General features: G+C 39.3%; 1 protein-coding gene across 6 annotated transcripts in view; it reads right to left on the reverse strand.

Moving 5' to 3' along the window:
• Positions 1 to 822: 822 nt before the first annotated feature.
• Positions 823 to 27,308, reverse strand: part of FHOD3 (formin homology 2 domain containing 3) — a 386,338-nt gene continuing 359,852 nt past the window's right edge. For 3 of the 6 annotated variants that reach the window (XM_027711032.2, XM_039381552.1, XM_027711073.2), the window contains 4 exons: positions 26,883 to 26,906; positions 24,122 to 24,293; positions 21,887 to 22,048; positions 823 to 6,715 (listed from right to left, as the gene is read on the reverse strand). In XM_027711032.2, the coding sequence (XP_027566833.2) occupies positions 6,633 to 6,715; positions 21,887 to 22,048; positions 24,122 to 24,293; positions 26,883 to 26,906 (441 nt within the window). In that variant the 3' untranslated portion in view covers positions 823 to 6,632. The remainder of the gene's footprint in view (positions 6,716 to 21,886; positions 22,049 to 24,121; positions 24,294 to 26,882; positions 26,907 to 27,308) is intronic. The other 3 variants (XM_027711038.2, XM_027711086.2, XM_027711078.2) reach the window with 1 other exon arrangement.

The following is a 27,308-nucleotide window of genomic DNA, read 5'->3' on the forward strand; positions in this document are numbered from 1 at the left end:
CATTTTGAGTTTCTGTGTGTCACTTTGACCCCCCTCCTCATCGTAGTCATTGAGCCTCTAGGCAGAGCAGATGCAAGAGTCCCTGTGCTACGACTTACCTTCCATAGGGTCAGAGATGCCCTGTCTGTCTACTCAGTCTCTCTCACATGCTGAGAAATAGCAATAAAAGAAAGACTCAGACACCAGCAAACAGCGAAAACTACAAGACTGCTGCCTGTCCAGGCATACTAATAGGTGGCCACCTGAAAATTACATTCCATGGTGATGCATGGAATGTATTTCAGCCAAGTTAAAGGCACGTCTCATTTACTGGCCACCTTTACAGCTATGAATCCCTGGCAGGCACAGTGTTTCACGTCTTGATGCAGAGGCAATGTGAAATGCTCTCCCACATGCAGGTAGTCTTTTATTTTATTAATGTTTGCTTCTATAAATCTCATACCTCTGTGCAACGTGCTCTGCGCAGAGAGTATTTTTTAGGCAGGAACCAACTCCAAGCCGATGGCAGCAAGAGGCACCCATGTATATTTAGTGAGGATTTGTAGGGCTGAACTACTGAAAACCTTGAGAACTAGAGACACATTTTTATTTTTTTTACTCAAGATTAGGAATTAGGCTCAAACTGTGAAACAAGTCATAAAAGATCAGCTTTTTATGATCAGATCACCCAGACGGTTTAATGGCAGCTGCTTTGATGTCCACATAATGGTTTTGCAGGTACTTGGAGGACATGAGAAAAACAACCCACGACCCCCCCTTCTGACTCATTTCTCACCCAAACTCCCATGATTGGCTTCATCAACAAAACAAGAAGCAGCCCAGTCAGTGCTTTATAAAGCTTTATTGCAAGATGTGTTTACATAATGCTGTAGAGGTGAGCTTTTTAACTACTTATACCAAGAAATTTTGGACACAGGTCTGTGGTCAGTTTTCCATATTGACCCTGCATGGCACAGAAAAAAAAAAAGTGTCATTGGATCTTTCCAGACAGTAAAGTGGGAAGAGTGGGGGGAAGAAGAGGCAGATAAAAAGAAAATCCCCCTGTTTTACACTAAATGTGACACAACTTCTGAAAGAACAATACAAACGGTAGGTGAGCTTCATGTGTAATAAAATCTTAAAAGAGTAGTTCAAGTTCTTTATGAAATAAAACAGAAACAAAAATGCAGTTTCATGGACAATTAAATTTAACATAGAACGAATTCACCTAAAATGAGAAAACAACAAACAAAACCAAAAACTCAACCAAAAGGACCTGTAGATAACATCTCTGACCATGCATGGCTTGTTTTTTAAATTACAATTCACAGAATAACACTGCTGGAGAGCCTATTTTACACTATGCTACACAGAACATGAAAAAACATGAGTAGTGACATTTACACAATTTTACAGTATTTCTCCTTTGTCTAAGAAACACGTCCTTTTCTACTTTACATTTTTTTACAATTCCCAGCTCACAAAAAAAAGGACACTATACGCGCAAAGACAGTCTTTAAAAAGGAGAAATGCACCCAATGCTACAAATACACCTTTTCTTTCACAGAAGCCTCTGTATTAGATAATGATTAAACAAAATATATCTCTATCTGCCACTCAGTGTGAAATGGACTAATTAGAAATAATTATAATTTTTTTTTGCATAAACATAAAACTATACAATCTCTGCAACTCCTTGCATTACTTTGCTATGTAACTATTAAACTGCTTGCTAAAAACTTCTTGGGATCACATCTGAAATGCCAATTGAGGCAGTTTCTGCCCCAGTTGAAGAAGGAAGGTGGGCCTTGTACGTTTTTCAAGTGTTTGCGAGTGATCTTCCAACCGTTGCCTATAATCAAACATTTTCTCTTTCAGTAATGCTTCAGATTGTTTTCTTTCAGAGCCTGTAAATACCTGGCAGTTTTTCCTGCAGAGAAACATAGCCCTTACAGCTCAGACAAGTGTTTCGTGCATCCCGATGCTGGAAGTACAGAGCCACCATCCGAATGTGTCACAGCCCACCCCAAATCCTCATTAGAGGACTGGAATGTGTAGTGATTGTACAGGAGTGAAAAAGAGAGACAAATATGCTCCTGCTTCTGTCTAACACCATATCTCTGTGCATCCTTTATATGGAGGCAGGCAGTGTGTACGCCTGCCTATGAGTTGAGGTGGAAGGAGGAAGGATGTGAAACTGGTGGGCTGCCACCTTCATCTCAGTGAAATCAAAGCATTGCAATAACCACAATGCACAGTGTACCTGAATCTAGACTCCTGCCATCGACCAAATGGCTTCTAAAGCATTTTGGACTGCTACTTGCTGTTGTTACATCACCAGGGAGGCTGCTGCAGGCCGAGTGCCTGACAAAAGGAATCATTCACTACACCTACAGTGACATTGTGACCCTTGGGGTTGCAGTACATGTTGAAGTCCTAGTGTTGGCCAGGCACTAGGAGCACACTTAGAGCACAGCACACCAGGGACTTAAGGTGCTGTCATGCATGATCTTGCAGGAGGCCCTTGCTGTTCACTCACATCAAGACTCTAACTCCAAATTTCTATTAAATCGGGACATTAACTCTTATCTTGATATTTGCATGTGACTTTCTATTATGCTAAAGCCAAAGTCTTGTCTATCTACAAAACTGATGCCTTACTTTGCTGACGGAGTCAATCACTGCAGATATTTACTATAAAAGGGGGTCAAAACAGAAAAAGAAATTTATTTTGAAAACTGCTTTTAAGGCTGCTTCCAGTGTTTATCAGAGCAAGAAAGATTCTCATTAAACCACTACTTTTTTGTTGATTTTGGATTATAGACAGGGATCTATCAAACAGAAGGGTCACACATAGCAGCCAACGGGCTATAAAACATCTAGAATCCATGAGTCTGGTGCCTGGCCTGACTGAAAGGTGAAGAGTGATGAATTTAATTTTTGTGATGGATCTTTCACTCTTCATCATGGCACACAAGCATTTCCTGGGGGTGTTTCTTCACTGTAGCCACATAACTGCTACTTAACGTTATCCCTAGGTTGGGAGTGAGGGAATACAAAGTAATTGTATGTAGTCTGCTTTTGAACACCACGCAAGATGAAAGGAAATTAGGATAGCTTCCCTTTGGCAGGCATTATGTATGCTAAAGTTTACCTCAGCATCCAGATCAGGAAGACATTACGGTGGCAGACAAGTGCCAAGACAGACAAGTTATTGGCAGCAGGTGGGTGCTGAAATGAACACCAGCAGTGACTCTGAGAGCTTGGTGGAGATACAAAACTCTGGGCACTACATTTGCAGCTGACTGGTACTATGGGAAAGGGAAGAGAGGTAGTTACTATGGCTGCAAGTGTTTAAAAACAGCCTTCATGTATCTCAAAGTGAGAAATGGGAACATGTGTTACTACATCGTGTATCCAAGACTTTTATATCTGTTACAAACCAATCCATATCTCACACATGTTTTAAAGCAAGTGTTACATCCTTATGGTGGGCACTTCTGATGATGGAGCGGCAGGCAGCAACCCAAAACCCGAAGGATACAATGTCATTAGACAGACAGAGAGAGGCATGCAGATATTACAAATTCCTCCATTTCATCTGGAATCCACTAGTTAGATGAAGGGGAACAAAAGTTATTCTCACAGTCAGGACATGTTGGCTGACTCCGGAGGAAACACTGCCACCTTACAGATTAGCACATAGGGTTTCAGGCTATTTTTATCAGGAACTGGAATGGAAATATTTTCTGTAGTTATTGAATTGTTACCGTGTCTGATGATCTTGTTGCAATAAACACTGAGGACAGTGGAATTAATCTGACTGTATACTACTGCATAAACACGACCAAGTTATTCTTCAATAAAAAATGGTATTGGTTTTACAGATAGAGAGCACAAATGGAAAACCAAACATAATGGAAAAATGGACAAGGAAGAATATGCTTCACATGTAGGACATTTGCATCCAGAGAATCCAAAAGAAATCATCTTTTTTTTTCCCCAAAACTTATTCTAACCCTTATTATTTCCCATATTTAATGTTCTCCTTGATAAGGAGCATATAAAGTTTTGCACATTTTTGCACAATTCTTGGAAAATACATATGCCCAACTATTAGTAATTCATCAGCTATGTTATGTCTCAGAGACAGATGCTGTACTTTGTCTAAAAAAACCAAAACTTTGTTCCCTGTTATCAAGTGGTCACCAATAGCCACCTATTTTGCACATTCAGAATACTTTAATTAAAATATTCAGATTTAAAAACTTGTTTGATTTTCTCCTCCCAGTCAAACATAGGATCTCTGTCAGCATAAATACATTTTGTTGCATTTCTGCTTCTTTTATCCCTTAGCAAGTAGCACAGTTCAACATAACCATTACATTCAGGGCGTCTTCCTCTTGTTTCAGACTTCAAAGACCTCCACGAACCCCCATTACCTTCATTTCTTTGTTCTGAGCATCCTTAAGAGAGATTTTAAAAGTCCATAATGGTGAGCAGCACATAAAGATCCACTTTAAAATCCAGATGCTCGTAGGTCCTGCATACTTTGCAGTGAAATTAGTTACGTGCCACTTCTGTTTCCCAACCAGCTTCCTCCTTTCCATGGCTTTCAAATACACAACACATTTTATTAATTACCCAACTACTGCCTTCTGCCTACTTGTAAAATTGGCTTTTTAACAAGTTGAGGGGAAAAAAACATTGAACTTAATGCTGTCCTTAAGAACCTTTGCTCATTAGTGACTTTTTACTCCATGGAAGATCCAAGGCATTGGCAGGTAAAGAATGAAATGTTATGATCAAGAGGGTGGGCAGCACAGATGGGATGTTCAACCACAGATCTCATTGCAGTGTTGTCAGCTACCTGGTTCTCTCATCACTTGGATGCTGTGCTCGATGCGATGTGATAGGTGACCAAGGTTTCAGAGGTTTATTGTGTTTGGTTCAACTATCCTGAACAATCTTCAGCAATTATCCTGTCGTTACTGAGAACAGAGAAGAATATGTGAAGTACCTGACCTTGCTTGGGTGCCGGAAGCAACACAGCTATGGCATTAGGACCCCAACATAGACTCTTATTTAATTCTATTTTCCAAGTGTGTTTTGTAGCCAAAATTGAACCCTGTTACCACAACTAAACTGCAGCAGTTCCCCAGTTAACTAGCTTGAAGGAAGCCTCAGCTGTTACTGCTCTGCAGACACACCCTTAATCTTAGAGTCTAAGGCAATGGAAAGACACAATCTTGTGCATTCTTGAGGATCAAATGGCCATATACAGACTTTGGCTTAAAAAGTTCCCTTTTCTGTTATTGTTGTTTGTAGTTATCTTCAAAATACTTCAGCACTGGCTGGGTTGACTGTTCAATTCATCTTCACTGCTGTGTATGTCCTCCACTTAAAGGCAGATGAGTTGACAAAAGGTTCTTCAAACATGCTGAGGGCAGTTATAAAAGTCAGTTATAAAACAGTGAGATAAGGGCAAATATATTGGAGTTGTTTACTGTGGTACCCATTCCACTTGTATCAAGGATAATCACAAAAAACCAGTAAAGAACAGCAAAAACACAACAGGCTTTTTAGCAGGGCTATTTCATATTCAGTCATTAATTTGAAAAAAAAAAACAAACCACCACATTATCTTGCAGCAGAGAAAAGCAGCATGAAGGGCACAGGCAAATGAACAAAACTTCTTGAACTTAGCGTCCAAATTCATTTATCGAGTATGTAAAATTGTTGACACGGATCTCTCTGAAACTGTACAAATGCACAGTACAGCCATAGCTCAACAAGAGGCAGGAATTGCATTCTCTCCTCTGTGTGCATGCTGCTATGTACAGTATGAGTGTGTATTAATACATATGAATTAAGGATCCTAAATTCTCCACTTGTATTGCAGGCCATCTCCTGCCCCACGGGGTGAATCCCACTGAACAACACTGAGTTCCTACAAAAAAGACATTCTTTTCCTCCTGTCCAGGTGGAACAGTAAGGCCCCACAGTGAAAATCGTGGTCCAGCTAGCTTCAGCAAGAGCATGATTTCACACCATGACTGTATATGTACAGATACACATACACATGTCCACACATTCATTCTGTACATATACAAAGGTACACATACATTTTTACATTCTTTGGTGGCAAAATAATAAAAAAAACCCCAATAAAGCACTGGGTTGCACAGACTGCACATCTTTTCTTAATGAATCTGCTTCGGAAAAATTGGGTTTGCTGTAACAGGAGTTATTTTGCCTCTTTAAGGACCATTCCTTGCATTGACAAAATGCCATACATTTACCATGACTAAAACAGGGCACAAGAAAAGCCAACGTAAACACAGCTCACGTAATGACAGATAATTCAGAGAGCCCCCTCCTACTCACATCAACACACCATGAGAAGAAGAAGCTATATGCTTTCACCTACAAGCACTGAAATGCTTCTTCAGTTACTGTTGGGATGACATGCTGAGTTGTGGCACACTCTTCTTCTGCCCTGGCTGTGGGGTTTTGCTTTTTGTTGTTATTGAACTAACAGAGGACAGGATGTTGGGAGCAGCAGAAGAGGCTGGCAGCTCAATGTCACACTGAAGGGTTGTCAGCCTGTGTGCTTCAGATGAATGGCTCTTCTTGTTGCCACCTCTGGGATATCAAACCTGCATCTCAGAAGTGCTGATGAGGCCCAGTGCTTTGGCTTCTTCTGGTGTTAGCCCACTTTTTAGTGTCCTTCTCACTGGGCGGTCATGAATTCCAAAAGCAGGCAAAAAAAAAACAAAACCAAAAAAAAAACCAAAAACACAAAAACAAACCAACAAAGAAAATGCAAACAATTAGAATTGATAATTTCACAAGACTTTCACCTGCAAAAAACCCTGTTAACATGCAAGCTCAATCAAATCAAAAGTTGCTATGTACTCAGGGACTCAAGTTCAGAAACACTGAGTAATGCCCTATGGTAAATCCATGGGAGCATCAAGAACTCAGCAACTCTAGTCAGGCAAAAAGACATTTGTCATTTGACATTTAGTCAACAAAAACTTTTAACGAAAAATACCACAGCATTTCAAGATTTTTTTCTCTGAGATTATATCAGTTGATTTTCAGTTCATAGAAAGTATCATCTGCCCTATTATTTTATAGTTTTATAAGGACCCTTTGAAAAGTCCTTTGCAATCTTTATAGGGCTCCATTGAATTCAGTACTATTAAATCCTATGAGACCCTTTAAATGTGTGAAAAAACCCACCCCAAAAGGTAGAAAATTAAAAACTTAACTAGTTTATAGTTGATTCAAATCATTAGAACTACTGTTTTCATACATGCACCCCTTTCTTCTGTAACATTCCCCCATATGAGCACTATTTGCGTCATATTTGTCATTAGTAGTCTGCAGCATTTGAGCTGAATTTAAATGATAAATCTAGGCCAAAATATTTTTTATTAATTTTATATAAAGTATTCTGAATGCTAGCCCTGACATAAAAGTTTTAAAACTTTTGATTGCCTTTTTTATTCAGAAACAAGTGACTGTGTGACTGTACACACTGAGCGTCAGTGTCCTCCTAGTTTTACTGGTGCCATGATTTTCAGGTGGATGGGCTTTAATTCAAGATGCAAATTTAGTGTTCACTCCCCACTTTGATGATCCTCAAGTACAAAAAGCCAACTGAGAAGTTTAAGCTGCATGCAAAGCATAAACAGTGACTTAATGTTGAACAGAATATAGTTGGAGCCCCAAAATAGTGAAGTCTGGAGGCAACTAATCTTAGAGAAACCAATTGCAAATAGTGGTCAAGGGTTTCTTGCATTACTGTCATTTAGCACGATTAAGACCTCTAACTTATTGAAATATTCCGTTCATGTAACTGAAACTGGGTGGTCACACTCAAGAGTTGAGCAGGAGTGAGACAAGGGAACGGACTGGCATAGAAAACAGAGGGATAAGATAAAGGAAGAATACGGTGCAGTTGAATATTCGGTACCATGCAGGTAGAATGAATGTGACAATATGTTTGATAGTCAAACCACTTTGATCAGTTACCAAGGTTAATCAAATGAGCTGGAAATGTCACGTGTGTAGTTGTACCTCCGTTATCAAACTCTTAGTTGAAAACTGTTTTTCAAGGCCCACTCCTTTTCCCTACAGTATTTGCATGCTTATTAGACACCACCAGGAGTCTGCACAGTAGCTTTTTATGATACCCAGTTTTTCCTACCATATTCATCAGCAACATCTTCCAAGTTTACAATACTTAGCTTAAAGCACTACAGGGTTAAATGCAACTGATAAAGGTAAGATTACGAAAGGCTAAAAAAGTACTACCACAAGAGAAATAAACTTCAAAAAATGCTCTGGTCTTCTTGGTGAAAAATACCCATCAAGGACTTTTGAGTCAGTCCTCATCACTGGTACCCTTTTTGACATCTCAAATTTGACATCCAAATGTCCATGATGACAAATGTTAATTTCTAGACACAAGCTGTGAAATACCTTAGGGTCTTAAGGTCTCAGTGAATCACCCAATGCTTGTTTCTGTATCAAAATAAACTACATCATGAGTGGAAGAACAAATCCAAGAAAGCTGCAGTAAAAACATTTCTGTCATATTAGAAACAAAGATATTTCCCTCTGCAGTTCACCTGCTTAGCTGCCTGCAGCGCCATACCCTCTATAACACACAGCCAAACACGGACCATAGTTAGCTAGGCCACCAGACAGTAGAGACATGTTAAAAAATATGCATACAGGAGGCTACACGTTCACAGGGTGACTGTCTAGAAAACTTCCCACTGGCGCAAAAGTGAACTGGAAAACCAAATGCAGAACAAATTTCCAAGTTTTAGACACCTCTGCAGAAGTGTCAAGCCAAATGTATTCATGACTGCCCTCACACATATCTCCAACTCTCTCAGACCACGCTCACTCACTCGCATTTGCAAACTGAGCACAATAACCACTGTAAAATAAAGCTATTTTTTTCTTGTCAGATGGTAAGATAGGAAGAGAACAGAATTGTTATTCCTGTTTGTAAACATTTAATAGGAACTCAGGTACTCTGCTAACTCTGATTATGTACTGGACTAAGTAAAATTCTGCTCTTATTTATGACAAGATAACCTAGAACAACCTTCTTTAGGTCAGTACAGTTACTACTGCAGAAATAACTGGGCTGAGACTGTATTTAATAACTGAAAGGGAAATGTGTGCCTCTATAACTTCCACCCAGCAAAACAGAGTTGTTTAAATTCCTTCATCAGCCTGAGTGACAGGATTACTAGTTTACTAGGAAAAGCCAAAAGGATTCACAAAAACATACAGGTCTCTTTGAAGAAAATTACATTTCTCAATTCAGAAATAATAATCAGGAGTTAAAATACCATGGTAGAACCATCCTCATGAAACAAACAAGGAATCTTCTTTACATTAGACAAGATACCTCTCTGAAACTCCAGATGCCTACCTATCAAACATACTAAAGTCTGGCAAGATTAAAGCTGTCCATCATCAACAGGCAACTGAAAGGATAACAGCTGACAGAATCATGGTCCAGACTCAAATGAGGGAATTCTTGTCCCTAAAATGCAACAGACCAGTCTGACACAGATGAATCCACTTGTAATTTGAAGTAATATGTACAGATGAAGGCAGTCTGATAAAGGGTCTCTTTATATAAAAGTTATACCTAATATGTATAAATTAGAGTACAATTACAGTACAAATTACAATTTCCTCATCTGAAGATACAATGCATGGGTGCAGTAGTATATCCATAGTAACATAAGAACAAGCCCCACCATTCTCTGCACTGGCTTGTAGAATATGGAGGCTTGTGGGTGATGAAGGCGGAGAAAGCTGAGTTATCTACAGGAGCAGGGAGGTGGGTAAACCTTGTCTTGACATTCTGTTAAACAGATGTCCTCAGTCATTTGTCTATTTCCTCATAAAGTGCTTGGTAGGGTTCTTCTACATTAGGTCATGAACACAGTCATCAAAACTGAATGCAGGGAGATATTTTCCTTCCATGTTTTATAGGCAACGCAAAATTGCATTTCTCAAACTAGATCTTCACTCTCCCTGCTTCACTGAACTCTGTCATGTCTCTAACTGGACTAGACATAATATCTTGGCTTGTAAAACTCTTGGCCTGCTGCAGATCACATTAAACTGAGTTATGGAATGTATTTTGGAGGCAGTGACAATAAAAATAAGACTTTCAAATGACCTTTTAGGTTCTTCAAGCAATTTTTAAAACATTTGCTTAAGAAATATAACATAGAGAGAAAATAACTCTTACTCATGTCACAAACAAGGCCTGCTGAGATCCCATAACCAAGAAACTAAATGTTGTTTTTCTGGGGTCAGAGGATATGATACTCTTTGTTAATCATGAAATCTAGAATTTTATTTGATATTCTGGCAGAATGCAGTGTGCTTATGATGAACTTGATGAATTTGACTCTGCCTGTTGGGTCAAAATCTACACAGATACATAGCCCTCACACTACACTGGAAAAGTTTTAAAAAAGAGTAATTCCCCAAGCATAGCTTTGTTAGAAAATATAATTATCTAGGGTTTGGTTGTGTTTTTAAAGAGCAAATATAATTTCTAACTTCCTCTCTCCCTACCTTTTTTTTTCTTAAGACTCAACAAACAGTAAAGATCAGTCTGCCTGGCGCCATTTATTCAGGCACTTGCAATGGCTTCTGGCGTGTGTGTTTACATTTGTAAGAGTTACTTGTAAAGCAGAATAGATATGACCATTCCTGCTCAAGCGGTCACAGAATGGGTGTCCTTCCTATTGCAAAGACGGGGCAGACACAGAGCTTTCCCACAGTCCCAGATGCAAAGGTAATGCAGCTGTTAGTTGCTGATTTGGAAGGAAGAAAATTCCACATGTCTTTAAATTACACAGCGAGGACAGCAGGAAGGGCAGATTACATGAGACAATACAGGCCAGTTCCATCACCTAATTTCATTTAATGTATCTTAGTTTTGTTTTGTGTTATCCACACCCATCTTGCACATGTAGTCTATGTTCTCATATATTTGCATTTAACATATTCTCTTGGAGTTTACTCCAATGAGTCCAGAATGGCAATTTGCAACTCAAAAGTTCAATCCAGACAATCTTGCTCATATTTTCTTATTTTAATCCTTTTCTGTCTTTGCATTTTTATGCCACTGATTATATAAGTTATACTTATGTTTAATTATGTATATAATCATTGCTGAATATGAGTAGGCTTAAAAGCTCAATAGAAATCCTAAAACATTGTGTGTAGAGATTTTCTTCTGGGGATTTGTAGGTGAATTTTTGGATTATATCACACAATTCTCTGAAGAATTACAGAAAACTGAAATGTGGTCTCTGTCTGGGTCAGCCACATAGAAAGCTCAAGGAAACAACACATTATTATGTATTACTACTGCCCTGCAGCTTTGCTTTGAGTCCTGTCAGCACTTCATAGATGGCACAAGTCTCTCCTAACAAGAAATTCTGTAGTTCACAACCACCTCTGGGTGTAACTTATGGTGGCTGTGACATAAAGAGGAGTCTAGCAGTGGAAAATGACAAACTGGCACTTCATAAGGAAAGCATTACTTGTTTTTCATCTCTAGGTGGCTTATGTTATAGGGAACAAAATATAACATTGCTTTAGAGAACCTGGGTTGCATGGAGAGCATACGCATTTTCAGAGTAATATTTAATATGTAGTTGAAACTGTTAAAGTTTCCAACTTTATGTATTTCACAGATCATCATTTACATGATCCCAATAGTAGAGCAGAAAAGAAGATTTAACTCTGTCCTTGAAAGTCTTCTGTGACAAAACCCCCTTAATTTTCAGGACTTATGTGAATTCCACTATAAAGACTTACTATTAAAAGCAATCCTGCTGCCACCTCTCTCATAATTCCTCCCACTTAACTTCACCAGTCAGAAACGATTCCACTATTAATAGGAAAAGCATCAAGAGCATAAAGCTCACCAAGAACTGAATCTGCATGTAAGCACTATATACTGTTTTCAAGACCAGACTAAATATTAACAATGCACAAGTCAAAAAAAGGCAGGAGATGGGATACAAAAAATAAACTATCTAAGTGTTTCAAGCCTGTAATCTTTACATTCCATTTGGAATTTTAAAATGACCCACTAGAAGGGTAGATCAGGCTTATGAACATGGTGATGCCTCTTGGAGAGTGACTTGGAAGAGGAGTGTGACCAAGTTTGACCACTCAGGATCTGTGGAAAGCAAATTAATTATCCCCATTAGGAATCCACGCTGGGGAATAAAACAGTAAAAGGCAGCATCTCTACAAACCTATCAGATTAAAAATAACTGTGATCAAAACAATCTTGTAATTACATTAATTGGCTGACGTTATTCTGCCTAGAGAAAGTCATATATATACATACACATATTATTTCTTGGACATAGTGCTGGGGGCAAGATAAATGCAAAATAGCTTTGTGTGAAACATTTTTGTTCATCTTCTAAGGGAGCCTTTCCTTCAAACACTTCTGACAGTCACGTCCACGCAAATCCCTGCCTTTCCAACCTCTTCTGCTAATCTACTTGGTGGCAGCAGAGGGCTCTCTTTGGCAGCTGTGGTAGCTCCAGGCTGTTCCTAAAAGTCACAGGAGATCGCTTCTGTTACTGCACTTCTTTTGTAAGGCAGCCTGCATAGCCGCCTTGTACTTGCCTGCCTTTTCTCGTTCTCAGATGGAGTGCTTTGCATAAGAACTCTGCGATTTTGTCAGCCAGATACTCACTGCTGCTGAGTTCTTACTTGGATGCTGAGAATCATCGGCTTTCAGGAAGGAAGGATAATGTAAATGAGTAAATTTCTGACCAGAGATAAACTTGAAAGTCACTTTAATATAGAAAGAAAGCAAACAAAATACATATCCTATCAATTTTGGACTAACGGTGTGCAACCCAACCATACAATTTTTTTTTAATACTTAAAACTTAGATATCCTAATTTTGGGAATGAATCCTGTGTCAAGAATTCAAAAGCCTTTACCTTTAAAATATGTCCATTAAAATGGAAACAGAGGGTAACAAAGATGAATTCACTGATGCAGTTAATGGCAAACTGGCAATAGTGAAACCAACAATTTGTATGTCTTGTAAGATGCAAACAAATGAAGTAAAGTTAGTTTTTTCTACAGAACTACGTTTGAAAAAGTGCCTAAACTGTATATCATGACAGAAGTATTTATATAGAAATGTCAGTGCCAATATTCTGTGACCTGTGAACATGAACAGCTTGATTTCCTACATATAATACTGACCTCACTTGCTCTTTATCAGCTGCTCATCTCCTGCTAGTTTTTCCCACATTACCTTCAGCATGCCCTTTCCTGAAATTAAGAAAAGTGCCATCTGGCCAAGAAAAGATGGCCAGACAAATTCCAGCACTTGTAAGTTCTTGTCTAGAAGCCCATGGGAAGCTGCATTTGGTTCTCCCAGTGTCAGAAACACAGCACAAGGAGATGCCAGTGGTCTACCTATGCTGTAAAATCCTGCTGGGACACAGGCTTCACCTGGACAGTCCCATGAGGTGACAGCCACTCTAAAATCACTAGGACTACCCACTATAGCAGCAGTTTTCTCCTTGATCCTAAACCCATGTGCTTGGGTAATGTAACATACATGTACATGTGAATGTCTGAGTAGCGTTCATCTTTCTCTTCTCCCTGTAAACTAAAATAAACAGGGATAAAAGATACGTATTTTTTGTAAACATTGTATATTTAATTCTGACTTTCCAGATCAATGCAATGACTTCTCATCCTTTTTTCAGTTGCTGTATTAAAACAGTTCTGTGCAGTTTTGAGCAAATACTAAAATCCACAGTATCTCTAACACTAGTACTGGAATCCAATGTAAATTTAAGGAATGACTTATTGGTACAAGCTGGGTTAATTTTATATCAGACTTTATTTATTTAAAAAAAAAAAAAAAAGGTATTTCAATCAGAAAGTTTGAGCTAGGAGCCCCAGAAGAAATAATTTCTATCAGAATAAAACTCATTCTAGAAATGACTTACAGATTCCTCTAAAATAATAACTGGAAAATGAATATAAGGCTCTTTTACAAGCAATTTTTCAAACTAGATTTTTAAACCAACCTTTAAAAAAACCTTTTGTTTTGAAGGCTACATGATGTAGAACTGTACAGGATGATTGCAAGTATCCTTTATGGTGCCGGGACCAGGCAAACACTCTTGAACAAACCTTTAGGTATGAAAGATACAGTTTGAAACTCATGGAGACTGCCAACAAAATATCTAAGCATTATACATTTGAACACTCAAAAAGCAGAATGTCTACCCCTATCTGTCAAGATCAGATATCTTAAAAGAAAGCTGTAACCTCTCCCTCAAAACAAACATAGTAAAGCAGAAACTGAACACTTATAAATAAATGTGTACCAACTTAGAAATGGTACTAATATCAACAATCACAATTATATATGTCAATATGTCATCAATTACAATGGACAAAACTGAAAATATGCAACCAGCTATTCAGCCTCATACTTTAAATACATACACTGATTTACAGCTATCAAAACTCAAGATAAGTGCTATGGGTTATGCAACTAATAGCTTAGTGGCTAATGGTTATGCCACATAATAGCTGGTATGGTGGTATTTGGTCAAAGGTTGGACTTGATGAACTTGGAGGTCTTTTTCAACATGAATGATTCTATGCTTCTACGATTCTATCCTCTCCTGTTCGTTCTCCAATAGCTGTTGATGTTGGCCTCTGGCACAGGTGAGATACAGGACTACACAGACCTCACCCTGCTTAGGTACATCAATTTCTACAGCTCACTGCAGTCAACAGCATTTATTAGTCATTCATTACCTATTATTAGTAATTTTAATTTATTGTTAGTGTTTTTATTTATTGTAGATCATGGTGTTTAGTTCTCCAATTTTTGCAAAGATCTTGCCATCCTAAGGATGAAAGAATGTATTACTAAAAAGGCATCCAAGACACCAGCTATCTTGGTATCTAATAGAGATAACCTTCCAGCTGCCATGCTTTGCCTCACATTCTATTTTCGTTCAATAATTACATTTTTATTAACTGGGTATTGACCTTCTGAAGGCTTAGTGCTTTGTGTAAGAACAAACAGACTTTGATACAGAAAAACATCAGTGATACACTTACTTTTTCTAAACACAAAGAGTAGTTCCTAAATATGCATCACTCACTAAATTACTCTGCCCCCTCCTCTGACTCCTGATAGGATCCAGCTACTAAAATCCTAAATAATTAATTGCAAATTCTAAGTGAAGTTGCTTGCCTTTAAAGCATTTTATATAGATTTTCTTTTTGTAAAGTTTTCATTTTTTAGAAGTATAATTTCCATTAACTCCTGCTTTTAGTCAGGCTATAAATACCAGAATAGTCTCCCTCCTGGTATTTTGGCACTTCTTTATCTTTTCAAAGCCAGAAAAAGTAAGTGGAGAGACACAGAAATGAAAAATAATGAAAACCAAAGAAAATAAGAAGAAAAAGTTAAATAAAGTGCCCTATGAATGCTCAACAAAAAATGCACACCTTTGGATTCAAGTATCTCCCATATAGTATTTCGTTTGCTTACAAACATGTTTATTCCAAATCAGCACTGCATGTGTTACCAAAACTTGTCTAAAGCTGGTCTTCATGCCTGGTCCTTTGGCAGAGCTCTTTCCCACGTTTTGGCACCTGATGATTGCATGCTGATTCCTATTTCATTTTTACTGAAGGTGAAATTTAGTATGAAATACCTGACCTTGGATGTTCTGTAGTAAAATTTAATCCACTGACCCTGAGTTTATTTGTCCAAAATGCAGATAAACTCGACTCAATTCCTATCTCCTCCATGGTCCACTTGTGTAAGTCTGATGCAAGATTACTTGGGTGGTGCTTCAGATCCATTTCTGCATAACGACTGTAAGAATTTTTTACTCCCTGTGAGCTATCATGCAAATAAATCAATAAATCCTTATGAGATGTTTCCATATCTCAAGGGTCTGTCACAGGGTATATTATTAGGCTAACACGTGATTTCAAAGTCTGATAAAAGAACAAGGTATTATCATGTCTCTCCTCTCTCTTTTTTAAACATCACAAATAAGTTTGATCAAGTTATCTCCTTCGAATATTAGATTAAACTGATATTAGATTAAATTAGATTCAATTATTATCTGTTCCAAACCCACTTCTCTAACTGAAATCTAAAGCATATTTTCAATTCTAATAAAATCTAGGAGAAATAAGAGTGCACGCACATACAGACACTCTGAGATGAAAGCATGCGTGGGAAAATGAGCCTATTGCTCTGCGACCTCCCCATGCAGTGTCACCAGCAGCATCCAATAAAACCATCACTGTGCTACTCACCATCAAAAATCAGTCACACCCGGGTCTTACATTACAGTTTACCATTCCGAGTCAGATGAAGATGTAGATGCAAACAGCGCTGCCTAGTCAAGCCATCTTTAAAGAGCTCTTTCCTTGATGCAGTTACCTGCTTGCTAGAAAGCCTGAGTCAGGATCCCCACTTTTTGACCACTGCCTTGACTTTAGGGAGCCCGAAGATGCACTTTCAAGCATGAATGTTGCTAATAATAACAATTCATAAAGAAGAAGGAAAATACTTGTACGTTCATGTTTTAGCCTTAAGGTAATTACTAGTCAGCTGGTCTAGCTTTACTACCCTGTGGCTTAATCAGCATTTGAATCAGATAATGAATCCTTAGGACTGTTGAATCCTCGGTCCTTTTTCAGAGCCTTGCTATGGCCATTCACAGAGGTCAGAAAATAAGCCTGTTTGGCTCAACATTCACAAGTGTTGCTCTGCGTATGCCAGAATTACTGAAAATATCTTCCATATGCTTATTCATGTTTATTTAACTGAAGTATGATTTTTCATAGTGCTGATTCATAGGAATTGTATCATTCTCCTGAGACAGACCCAACCAGTTTAATGAGATCAACACAGAGATGGCACCTCAGCAAGAGTCTAAACCTGAGAAGACCGATTTTCTATTAAGGGATGGATATTTAAATAAATAGCCAGGACAAATAAGAAAACAGCATTATCTTCCTATTTTCATAGAATCATAGAATATTCTGAGTCGGAAGACACCCACCAGGACCATTGAGTCCAACTCCTGGCTCTGCACAGGACATCCCAAGAATCACACCATGTGCCTGAGAGCATCATCCAAACGCTTCTTGAACTCTGGCAGCCTTGGTGCTGTGATCCTGGGGAGCCTGTTCTAGTGCTCAGCCACCCTCTGGGTGAAAAACCTTTTCCTGATATCTAACCTAAAGCTCCCCTGACTCTAACTTCATGTTATTTCCTCGAGTCCTGTTGCTGGTCATGAGAGTGAAGAGATCAGTACCTGTCCCTCTGCTTCCTCTCAAGAGGATATTGAAGACTACAGTAAGTTCTCCCCTTAGTCTCCTCCAGGCTGAACAACCCAAGTGACCTCAGCTGCTCCTCATAAGGCTTCCCCTCTAGATCCTTCACCATCCTCGCGGCCCTCCTTTGGATGCTCTCTAATAGCTTAATATCTTTCTTATACTGTGGTGCCCAAAACTGCACACAAAATTAAAGGTGAGGCTGCACCAGTCAGAGCAGAGCAGAGCAGGACAATCCCCTCCCTTGACCAGCTGGTGATGCTTTGCTTGATGACCCCCAGGGCACGTTTGGCCCTCCTGGCTGCCAGGGCACTGCTGACTCACATTCAAGTTGCCGTCAACCAGGACCCCCAGGTCTCTTTCTGCAGCGCTGCTCTCCAGCCTCTCATTCCCTAGTCTGTACGCACAACCAGGGTTGCCCCGTCCCAGGTGCAGAATCCAGAACTTTCCCTTGTTGAATTTCACATGGTTGGTGTTTGCCCAGTCCTCTAATTTGTCAAGGTTTCTCTGCAGGGCCTCTCTGACCTTGAGGGAGTTGACAGCTCCTCCCAGTTTTGTGTCGTCTGCAAACTCACTCAGTATCCCTTCCAGTCCTGCATCCAAGTCATTTATGAAGATGTGGAAGAGCACAGAGCTGAGGATGGAGCCCTGTGGAATCCCACTAGTGACCAGTCACCAGTCTGATGTCATCCCATTCACTATAACTCTTTGTGTCTGACCTGTGAGCCAGTTGCTCACCCATATTTTCTCTTATAGAGTTTTGGGAGGGCTCTTTAATTAAATGTACTTAAGTAAAATTTGTATTTTATGAATGATACTGCTTTACTGGTCTTTATGTGTCTTCTGTTGCCTCAAAGCTGCTGTGGCTCTAAGACTTATCTTTTGTCTCCCCCATTTTGAAATAATTGCCACAATTGGCTGGTTCATCATGGTGTGAAACTCTCATTTAGTAACGTGACTTTCTAAGAAGCATTACTGTTTATAAAATTTCTTCTCTTACCTCACTTCTTGTAATCTTCACAGGAAACTCTCCTTATCTACCTTATATTAATATTTTTTTAATGCAGCTCTCTGTACTAAATAACATTCTTTCTTGACTGATTTTTGAAATCTCGGAGGTGTCTTATACAGAGGGTTTAATTTTTATTTCCCCAAATCTACTGGTGCAATGCCTGTAATATTGTTTTGTAAGCTCCTAGAAATTAACTTCAGCAGTTGGATTAACTGAAATTTGGACTATCAAATAGAGTGATACTTAAAACTTCCTTATCCCAACTTTCCCTTGCACTCATTGTTTGTTATGGCACCATTTGTGAAGGCTATCCTCTAACCTTGTAGGAGAACCAGGCAATCCTAATTATTTCATTTTTTATTTCTTTGCTAAGTTGAACAGATCCCCATAACGTTATTAAAAACCTTCAACTTTCAACTTTAAACCAGCAGAAGCTTCCCATTGTGACTGCTCTTGAAGCTATCTTTGAATGATTACCTCGAGGGGGTGATAGAGCATTTCAGTTTCTGTGGCTTAATGAGTCCTGTGGTTTTCTGATGAACAAGTACAACTGTAATGTTTTCTCATATATAATGTCACTCCACTGCATCTGGTAGGCAGGTAACTGAACACCTGTCATAAGGCAGTGACTTCCAGTTGGTTACTGTACTTCTAATTGCCAAATTTTATCCTTAAAACCTTCCACTGTGTAAAGGTCTAACACAGACTTAACTTCTCTCTCTTCAGATCATCACAGGAACTCAGTTGTTATGCACTTAGCATATTCCTTAGACTTCTGTAATCCACTTCAGCTCCCACTGAACAAATTCCTTCCTACCAGGTCTCAGTGAGCTTCAGTCATATCATGACTTATCAGTGACCTTCCTATCTCCAACCAGCACATACATATGTTTCCATTTATCTTTTGTTGGATGACTCACTGACTTATTCCTCCTTCCATTTTACAGTTCTGCTGCTTTCTCTGAGCTTTCAAACTCTTTTACCTCATTACAAACTAAGCTCTCTGCATACCAGATATGTTCATACTTCTCAACAAACACAAAAGGTAAAATGGTTCAAATGAACATGTCAAAATGTCTCATTTTCCCATTACAAGTACTTCCTGAATTGAACATAACTTTTTCCATATTCCTGTTTCTGCTTTCCCCTATAAATGACCTGAGTTGTTTGGTTTTTTTTTACTTCACATTTTACTTCACATTTTTCTTTTAAGGCAAAAAAATCCCTTGCCAGTGAGAACCTTCTGCCTGAATCACAGGAAATGTTTACAGTGCAATTGCATATAAATCTTTTGGGTTTCTGATTTTGCTAAAAGCATATCTCAGTTCATGTTCACTAAAATCTTTGCTGAATGCTAAGTAAGCCTGACAAGATTTCCAGTTCTGCACTGAAAGCAGTGAGACATATGCAACCTGATGCACAGAGAAAATCATTCCTTTCAAGTGAATTTCTCTTTGATGTCCATGAGCAGATTGAATACCAGGCTCATGGCAAAAGCCAACAGATGTGCATGGGATTGAAGGTGGTGAATCAAACCCATCAGAAAATAGGGTCTCTTTGCTCTGCAGGCAATAAATATCATAGTGTTTGCCAATCTAAATCATTAAGGTATGACTAAAAATCCACTTTCTAAAATGTTTATGTGTTTCTACCTGAAATATCTTCTGCTCATTTATTAACTCACATCATGCATTAACAAGGGCTGATCTCTGTTCGTTTCCTGGAGATGCCTCCTGAGTGGAGGTGCCACTCAGTGCACCTCAGTGTATTTTAAAGCTAATCTACTTCATTAGTTCATCATCCAGGTATACTATCTATCTGAGTGAAATAGTTTAGTTAAGATATTCTCCTTCCACACATCTGCACATGTCAGCTGAAAGGGACATTAAACTACTGAACTTTATATTTGTTTTGAAACTGCCTTTTAATCCACTTTAGAGTCTCATCCAGATCTTGAAGAAAAAACAAGCAAAAGAGCTGGATTGTATCATGATTAATTACAATGGAAATCAGTCCCAGCCTAAACATTTACTGAATGTTTAACCTCTGTTAATGTTTTTACTGAATATAAAAGAAAGTTCAATTGAAAAATATATAGTATTTTAATCATAATTATCCTGTTTTGTTTTCCCTGCAGCAAGTGCTTCCTTGGGAAAAAAGTACTTTTGATATGTGTGTGCATGAAGATAGTGTTGCTAACAGAGGAAATATCTTATCATGGGATACACCACAGAAATAGGCAGACATACAGGAGGTTTCTTTCATATGCACAAGCCAACTGGGGCAGTCAGCACGTGCAGAACACCAGAACTGTGTAGGGAAGTGGGTAGCAGCAGAAGGTGATGCCACAAAGAGGTAAGGCACAGTGTATGACAGAAAGTAAGACAGACAATCCAGTGTCAGCTCATTTTCTTTGCTTAGAGACTGGCTCATCTAACCATAGTGTCTGTTTTGCCTTTGCTCTTGCCACATGCAGAAGTTCCTTTCTTAGCATGTTGGGGAAAGTGAATATGCTTTCAGCACATGCTAGTTTATAGCAATACCAAATGTTTTTGAGCACCCATTATGTTAGAACAGTTCCACAAAGAAGAAAATCTGTGTCATTTTTCACTCACTGTTGTTGACTCCTCTTTGTCCTAACTTCCCAGAAATGCTAAAAAGATGGATGGAAAGGTAGTCAAAAAGCCACATACGGTGAATGACATTAAACACTAAATCTTATGATTTTTGGATACTTATCCTTCTCATAGTAATTACAGTAGTCTCTGCACATGAGGGGAAAAAAAAAACAAACCAGAAAGTTCATCACCTCTTACACATTGTATTTACTAAAGCACGAAACCAAATTCCTCAAACTTGGGCGCTGCAGCTCAGCCCCACGGTCACACTACATCATTGAAAGACCACCTTATAAATGTGCTACCTTTTCTTCCCAGTGGAAGTTAAACTCCTCTATAACCACTTTGCAGCCAAGCAGCAGTAGACATTTTGTTTTCAGGGCTGCGGAAAGATAGCACACAGCACGAGAGAGAAAGATTTTAAAAGGTGAAATATCTCAAGCTACTTTTTGCTTTATGAATAAATTCAGCTACAGATAGAGCTATTAATCTTTATGCCAGTTCACCAAAAGTTACAGCATTTTAAGCAGTCTCCATTTGAGGTCCTGACCTAACTTCTCTAGTTACATGTAAGTACTGTCATCAGCTCTGAAGTACCATAAACCATTCTTCCCTTACTGCTAAGGACATTTCAAGTTCTGTAGAAGACTGAGCCATCCACTGCACACAACATTGTTTAAACAGTAGTAAGAGGAACACAAGCCAATCATAAGTACACACTCAAGCAACTATGAACTACCAATGCACGTCTGCCTATTAAGGCCTGGTTCCTACACCGATATACATAAATATTTGCATGTTTGCTTATTTTGAGAAATTGAATAGCCATATACTCACATGACTTCCTATTTGCTCGTGACCGCTTCCTCTCTCTAGGCACCGCTCGCTGGCTTGGCACTTGGGTGGCGGACTTTACAATGCGATCCATGATCTCATCCGCTGCGTCATCTGTTGCGTTTGGTGAATCATCATTGCCAGCGTTCCATGAACCGATACGGCCTGGAAAAGTCCAGCAAGTGAATTAAAGGGAAAAGAAGAGAGAAAGTCTCTTGAGTCACTTTGGTTTTGTAATTGGGTTTTTTGGGAAATTGCAGCAGGCAGCTCAGTCATCACAACTTCAATTTGACCAAAGAAGACTTTTCCTAATGAAGAATATTTCTAAATAATACCCTAGACTCTTTGCTGTATCAGCAGAGAACCAAGAGCTCAAAAGCAATTATAATGTGTATAAATATATATATTTTTTTTTATGTTCCTTTCAGCCTCAGAGTCTTGCTCTTGACCATACAACTGGCAAATGTCTGCTAGAGGCTGCCTATAAGCCAAGGATGACTAGTATGTTTCCCTCTCCCCTTGTTATGCAGATACTAGAAGACAGGGCACGTGTTAGGGATTGATGCAAATCAGAAACACAGGTCCTTTGTACCAAAAGAGAGACAGAATAAATTTACAAGCATTTGTGTCCCAACCTAGTGCAAAGGAGACATGAAAAGGCCACGGAGTGTTGTTTGACATGTCTCATTGTCCCTTTCACAACGAAGAATTCACCTTCGCATCACAAAGCTGTATATGTTCTGGCACAACTGCATTTGCTCTGTTATGAGCAGAAAAGGAAGAGCTGTTGGCAAGTTGAAAAGCTAAATAAGCAATTTTGGTTAAAACCACAAACAAACAAGTGAGCCATGTTTCCAAATCCAAGGCTCTGGCACTCCTTACTCCACAAAGCTCTGCATGACACATCTTTGGGTTACTCCACTACTGACTGCTGTTCTGTGTGCTTTTTGTTTTTAAAGAATTTGAAGGCTAGTGTGCTGTGTGAACACTGACAGTGAGCTTTGCAAAAGCGTGGGTGTAATAGAATTGCCAAAAATCACTAACGAGGTAAATCTATATCACATCCCTGAAGTCAATAAACAACAGCTTTGATCAGGCCTTTGCTCTGCTGCCTGTCTCCTGGCTCTTGTCAGGAGCAGTTGTATTACAATAGCACTCCTGACAAGCTTCTGTCTGGCTCACCCATCTTCTGCCTCTGCTGTTCTTCAGGGGAATACAGACTCTCACAATCAGGACACACGTCTCGTTAGCATTCAATGGATTATTTCAGCTGTTCAGCTTGTTGCAGTGCAGCTTGAAGTATTTAATCTTTGTACTTCAGTTAGCTGACTTGCTTCTTAAATTGGGGCTGTGAAACCTCTAAATTAGATAGGATCATGGTTTTAAGCCTTAATAAACTACACACACAGAAACTTAGTGGTGGATGCTCTGGATGTGCAGTCAAACCAAAAAAGAGTCAGGAAAGTGTAAGATACCCAGATGTGAAGGAGAAAAAATACCTAAGTAGGAAACTGAAGACTTGAATTTTGGTGCATCACCTTCACTCCAAAACCATCTTCCGTGGATTGTAGGTATGGAAGAAGTGAGGAGAAGACAAAAGAAAATACCCACTTCTTTGCAGTTTCGGAGGGTCGTGGTTAAAAGATTCACCATCTTTTTCCTATCCATTTTCCTCTACTCAATCATTCATTTTATAAAATGCTGCAAGGTCTTTTAGATTCAATTTGAATTGCTACTTTCTATCTGCTTCTATTGAAAATAAAAATAAAGTCACATCATGGATTCCCCGGATGCCCCATTTTGCTTTCATGATGAGAACAAGAATAAAAATTGGGGTTCTAGAGGGCAGTCACGATCATGGTGTGGGGAGAGGTGGGAATTTCTGCAGGCTTGGACTCCTAATACCCCCAGGCACTACTCTGGCTGTGATCCATGTGTTAAAACTTCACGCAAATTCTTTTACATCCTCGTGCCCCAAATTGCCACTTCCAGCATGAAAACACCCTGGGGTGTTCTCCTTCCCCTTTGACCTTTTCTGCCATAAGTGCTATACATGGGGTCCATGACCCATGTTTGGGCCACCGTGTGGCTGCTGCATTGCAAAAATATTCTGAGTTGGAAGGGACTCACAAGGATCATCAAGTCCAACTCTTAAGTGAGCGGCCCATACGGGGATCAAAACTACAACCTTGGTGTTATCAGCACCATGTTCCACTCAGGAAAGTTGCTGGCACTTACCTCGGCTGGCCCGGCTGCGAGTGCGGACCCCGAGCGCCATGGTGCTTTCCCCGCCAACGGAGGAGGTCTTCAGCACAGCCTTCATGTTCTCGTGCTCAGCAGCGTCCTCGGCGTACTGCAGCCCCTGCGGCTGGCTCTGGCATGGGGGTGAGCTGCTGGAGAACTTGCCAGACTGTGGGAGGAAACGGATTTGTTGTTTCAACTGAAAACAGCATGGAGAATAGGCCAGAGTCTTGACTGTGAATTGCAAGGAGAAAAGTGCCCTCCAAGGCTTGGTTTGGAGTGCAGCTATTCCCAAAAGAGCCCAGCAACAGTTGCTCCTCTCCCAGAAGCATGTACCCTGACCAGAAATAAATCTAAACGAGGGTGACAGCAGGGAGCAGACACAGTCAGAGTCAAAACAGATGCAGTAGCTTGAGCTTTGTCCTTATGTCTGAGAATAAAAGGTACAAAGCAAGGACTTGCTTTGAAACCTTCAATCCAGACTGATCTGGGGTCAGGCATGATGCCGAGGGGGGCGGCATGAAACCCAACACAAACAAGAAATTGCTTTTTTTTTCTGTACAACTTTCAGTAACAGGGCAAAATGGGGACAGTGGTCTAGAAAGAGACACCTTTTCCTCTTGCCTCTCTGCCTTGCTGCACAGAAAATTCTCAAACTGCTCTAAAGCACAATTATCTGCAAGAAACCTTAAAATACATTACCAGTAACCCTGAAAAAATCTCTGGTCCCAAAACACCCAGCCAAATTATTTCACAGTCAAAACACAAAAATTGCAGTCAGCAAACAAACAAAACCTTACAAGAGAATGAGGGATCTGCCCTCTGCTTCCCTGTCACCACGACTACATGAAGAACAACAGCAGCTACATTAGCTGGGCATGCACAGTGTGGGGATGCAGCAGCCCCACCAGTTACTGAAAGCAACCATCTAGGAACGGATGAGAACAGCAGTAATGGGTACTTTCTAAGGAGAAGACCTTGCATTACTAGGTTGCTCTCCCTTCTCAGACTGCCTACAAAGGGCTGTGATGGTGGTATTCACCACTATGGTCTTCTACAGAAAGGTCAGAGCGCATTTAAAATACAGTTCTGGCTGCAGAAAATACCAACCCGTTGACAACAAACAGGCATCAACAGATAACAACACCCCTCGGTCTCTCAGTTGTATCAGCCTAGCATCAGACACTGAAATACATTTTCTTTCTCCTTTTAATCTTTCTTACTCTGACTGATTCAGCACAGATGAAAGGAAAAGTGCTGCATTCTCTTCCTCCTTTGCGTAATAAACAACATTAATTATTCACTTGGTGGTATCAAGCCAGTCAGTTAAAGGGATGCAAACCTGCAAAGCCTTTCTGTCAGAGAATGGCAAATTGGAAGAAAAGACTGGGCCCTACTTTCAGAGCTTTGATCAAGTCCCCAGGGCTGTCAAGGTTGCAAATTGAAAGTGTTTAATCTGGAAATTAATGATAGTATGATTCTATTTTAACATAGCGACTTTTTGGGGTAAGGTAGCAAATTAACTGAGTAGCAAAACAATAATCCCTACAAGGCACTGAGCTAAATATACCAGCATGAGACCTATTTTGATGGTGCAAAGTTTGTTTTCTTATTAAAATATTAGCTTGCAATATTTTGATGTGAAAGTATGCAAGTGCTAGAGTTTCACATGTGAAATTAAAAGATAGAAAAACATTACAGAGAAACTTCTATGAAAGTGCATGCTGTTTTTGCATTAAGACTACTCTCTCATACAGAGTGGGTTGTAAAGACAATCAATACCATCTCAGAAAAAACCCCAAGGATAAAGCCTTCACATAACTGTTAGTTACTATTCACACAGGTTAGTTAAACGTTGGCATAAACAGGTTAATTCATGTAATTTTCTTTCTGTGTCTCAAGCTATACAGCACAAATCATCATGGGGGGAGAAGCTCTGGAGCCAGAAATTATATTTTACTCCTTAATTTTCAGATGTTGCCATAAACTACTGCCCAAACCCCAGTTTCTTGAGCAAATGACCACCACTGTGAAACAGTAAGCAATAAGTCACATTGTTTATGTTCAGCAAATTGAAGAAAGCTCTAATGCTGAACATCAAATGCACTGCACAATAGATGCTCCTCAATCCAATAAACTGTTTTATTATGAATATAGCTAGAGCATTATAGTTCTTAAATTATTTATTCACTCATTAATTTTTGACATCACCTTCAGAAGCACTTCATGATAGATACATGGCTCACCTCTATGATGACTGAAGTGTCTTATTCTCAATTTGTACATCAAAGAAAACAATACAATTTGCTTAACATCCCTATATCCTATTGTTTTTGAACACTTTATAAAATAATACCATGTGGGATTACACATTTTAATAATGAGTATGAAATTTTCCTGATAATCCTTAGCCCAAGGTAATTTATGATCCCCACAACATTTGGATCACTGACGTTTTGGGTGATGAGGATACTTTCCAGTTTAATGAAGAGACATTAAGGAAATGAAATGAGGAAACTTAAAATTATTAAGGCCTCAGATCAGGATATCCTTATTCCAGAGGACAGGTATGCATATGGTTAAAGCTGACTGTAAAAATGCATTCTTGTTATTGAGACAAAAAGGTATGAGAAAAATGTCATGGTTCATAGTTCCAGCTGAGCAGATGGAGTTGAGCAGTCCATACTATCTGAGTTAGAAATTAGATGTCACAGCACACAGGAGACATGGGATGACATGCTCTTTCAGAGAACCATACCTCAGCATCCTCCTCTTCATCAGTCTGGCACCGGAAACAAAGGACAGGGTGGAGAAGGACAAACAGCAAGATTTAGGAAAGACAGCATGGTCAAACCACAACAGAGTAAGAGGTAACCATGGTACTGTTTATGCAATAGGAGGACATAAAAATAGAAAACATATAAGGATTTCATTCTTTAGACAGCTTGCTCCATTTTGTTTTTTTAGCTAATTGTATGTAGAGGAGTCTGTCACTGTCAGTAGGGTATGCAAAAATTTCCTGATTTTTCTTAGAGAAATTATGAACTGAAACTAGCCCTAACCGATCCTATTTCTCTCCTTTGAGTTGTGCAGTTGTTTGCCCACTTTTTGCCCCATGGAAACTGAGAACACTAGGAAGGACTCCCTCTCCTTTTCCCTGTGCTCTATTCAGCACAGGGAGGTC

This window comes from Pipra filicauda, unplaced genomic scaffold (assembly GCF_003945595.2).
Source record: "Pipra filicauda isolate LSUMZ 115617 unplaced genomic scaffold, ASM394559v2 scaffold230_size2164044_pilon, whole genome shotgun sequence".
NCBI classification, from domain to species: Eukaryota; Metazoa; Chordata; class Aves; order Passeriformes; family Pipridae; genus Pipra; species Pipra filicauda.